This window comes from Mus pahari, chromosome 3, assembly GCF_900095145.1.
Source record: "Mus pahari chromosome 3, PAHARI_EIJ_v1.1, whole genome shotgun sequence".
Taxonomy (NCBI): domain Eukaryota; kingdom Metazoa; phylum Chordata; class Mammalia; order Rodentia; family Muridae; genus Mus; species Mus pahari.
In genome coordinates, this window is record NC_034592.1 from 47,211,728 (window position 1) to 47,214,773 (window position 3,046).

At 39.7% G+C, this 3,046-nt stretch overlaps 1 protein-coding gene across 4 annotated transcripts in view; it reads right to left on the bottom strand.

Moving 5' to 3' along the window:
• Positions 1-265: 265 nt before the first annotated feature.
• The window catches only part of Rbms1 (RNA binding motif single stranded interacting protein 1), a 214,782-nt gene continuing 212,001 nt past the window's right edge, over positions 266-3,046 (bottom strand). For 3 of the 4 annotated variants that reach the window (XM_021192622.2, XM_021192623.2, XM_021192625.2), the window contains 2 exons: positions 2,050-2,134; positions 266-1,318 (listed from right to left, as the gene is read on the bottom strand). In XM_021192622.2, the coding sequence (XP_021048281.1) occupies positions 2,057-2,134 (78 nt within the window). In that variant the 3' untranslated portion in view covers positions 266-1,318; positions 2,050-2,056. The remainder of the gene's footprint in view (positions 1,319-2,049; positions 2,135-3,046) is intronic. The other variant, XM_021192624.1, reaches the window with a different exon arrangement.

Genomic DNA, 3,046 nt, shown 5'->3' on the forward strand with positions numbered 1-3,046 from the left:
GAGAGAGAGAGAGAGAGAGAGAGAGAGAGAGCTAGTAGCCAATCGGTTTCCTTCTGTTCATATCTCAGCTTAGGTTTGAAGAGAAATCCTTACTCTTAGCTTTCACCATTTAGTTTCAACAGCAACCCCATTTTCCCCCGACATCAGTTTCTCAGATCTCAAGCGTGGTTCTCATTCTAAAGCACTATGTTAGTATAAAGGACGAAACATTCAGTGACTCCCCTTCCCTGCCCGCCCGCCCGCCCGCCCCCTCCCCGTCCCCACAGCTACCTACACTAAACCTAGAACATCATTAAGTTTTTTTTTTTTTTCTTCCTGAAAAAAGGCAAAAAAGACTTTACATTGCATCATACAGCAGATACCCTAAATCAGTCACACTCTCAGGGGAAACTGTCAGTGTACAGCCTTATAAACAATCTACCCTATTAAAAGTCCCCCCAGTCAGAAAATGTGTTTCACACAAAACAGTTTTCCCTCCTTGCACTTCACTACCTTACACGTTATGTGAAAAATCATTAAAAACACCTACTACATATTTAAAAAAGCCAAAATTTCAGCAACTTTTATTGACTACCTTTTAAAAGCCCTAGGCTGCTGCTTACAAGGCGTACTAGACCAGCCCATTTGGTCAAAGCATTCTACATCATTAGGTTGAACTAACTTTACTGAAATAGCTACAGCATCAAAAGAGTTAAGGCAAATTGGAATTCATAGAAAAGGATAAGACACTTCACACTACGTCGAAAGAAAAAACGGAGAGCTAAGCAAAGACAGTGAGGCCAACACTGAGTTACAGCGACACTCGCAAGCACGGGACACCATGGGTGAAGTCGGACAATTGAAACTTCAAGAAAGCCCATTTCATACAGCTGAAAAAAAAAAGACAAATTAAACACAAAATGAACAAAACCGCAAAAATCCGGTCATGCACTTGGATAAGTCTTCGTGGTCTTTGTGCATACCCAGAAAATTGAAGTTTTCTTTTTCTCTTTTTTTTTTCCTTTTTTTTTTTTTTTTTGCATCATTATATTTGATAAAAATCTTTGATTATTTTTTTCCGTTTTTTTTTTTTTTCGTTTTGTTTTTGTTTTTTACTAAAATAAACCTGTTCAGGGGAACAGCTACTAGATGAATTTAAGGGTTTTATGCACCTTATAGAACTTATAGCAAAAATAGTTTTAGTTGATTTCATTATAAATAACGTTTTCAAGAACCTGTGCAAAACTGTCAATAATTTCCTAAAGCACAATTGATCAGAAAAATCCATGATTGTTCAGCCTTCACACCCTTCTTCATGTAAGAACTCCCTTCGGTACATCTGGAAGAGAAAAATAAAAGACCAATGTCTTTGCTGATTTAATAACCAAGTGGTAGTGCTTCATCATCTTTTGTTTTAAAGAGATGAAGGCTGTGTGCCCATCCACAGTACCAGACGGAGGGACATAAACTGGGGACCTGGGGACCGCTTTGAATTTCTTGAGTCTACCTTTCAAACTTGGGACTTGAAAAATATTTCCTTCCTCAAGGGAGTCCCAGCCAACTCCACATGGGTCTCAAAGGGTGACTTGGTGAGAGCAACAAACAACACATACTGTTACCAGACAATCCAGAAACTGGATTCTGTATAGTTATACGCATGACAGAGTGAAGTTTGAAATGTGTGACTCCAGGGAGAGCTGGTAATGTCATCTTTTGCTCCAAGGAAGCTAATAATCTGAACTCAGAGTGGAGATGTTGCTGACCTTGTGAAACGTGATTAGGCAACATCTTATGCTTTATCTTCCTTAGCCAGTATTTAAGCAATGTGATATGAGATGCTTCTATTACAGGACAATTTTGGGGCCCAGTATGTTCTATGATGCCTTAGATTTTATGAATTTTGAGGTAGAAGAAAAACATACTTTATTTCAATATAAGCATCATTTGTTATCTAGACAGAATCTACAAATTCACAAACACATTAGCTCTGAATTATTCTAAGCATTGTTTGATAACAGTACCCCAGACTGCTTCATTTGAGCCCTGCAGTTACAGACTTTGCCCTCATACCTCTCAGTTACTTATTGGGTGGAAAGGTATATGGAGAATGGTCATTAGACGTCTCCACAGCTACCTGCTGCTGGCCGCTTGCTTCCTACAACAGAGCAGAATGCATGAGACATGTTAGCAATGAAATCTTAACTCTGCTGCTAAGGCCTGAGTCCAAGGACATCCACCTTAATACAAACACTCTTCAAAGTGAATTTCTTAAACGTCAAATAGAGCTTTTAAAGGCTAATCATTGCCTTAATGCAGATGAAATATGACAGACCCCCAAGAACCTCTCATCCAAATGTTTAACTTAAATATTGATCAAAGAAATCTCTTGGCTTCGTCTCCTTGGAGCCACATAAAGTTTAAAATTCAGTTATTTTCAGGTTTTAGAGTCTGAGACACAGGGTGCACATGTTGTGAGTCGTAGGCCCACCCCTAGGAAGGCATCAGCTATACCTCACAATCTCAATACTTATATGCAGAAAAATGTCCATCAACTCAGCAAATGGAAGTGGGGCCTGCAGTGCAGGGTACGTAACCTCAGCAACTTGAGACAGAAGGTGGAAGGGTTACAAGTTCACAGTCTGCCTGGCTTTGCAAGTGAGGTCATGACTTTAAAAGGGTCATGGACATAGCTGTGGCAGAACAGTTTGCCTGGCATGTGAGAGGCCATGACTGGACCTTTACTTAGAATAAGAGTACATCAGTAATAAAACCAAAAAACAAAGCCCTTTGGATATTTTGCCTTGTCTCAGTTCAAATTGTGTTTGAAAAGCCATAGGTCAGGCTTTGCTGAAGTAGTTACATAGAAAATTTTTGTTTTCCACTGTTATAGAGGCTTCATATTGTGAAGAACTGCACATCAAAAGCTGTGGGTTCAGGCTGTTGTTGTTCAGAGCTTTATGATCATGTAAATAATACAGCCACAATTCTCAGGGTCCTCTGGGATCTGCCTCCTAAGTAAGATAACTGGACTGAGAACTTCCCTGGACTCTGGAGGATGCTCTGCAGG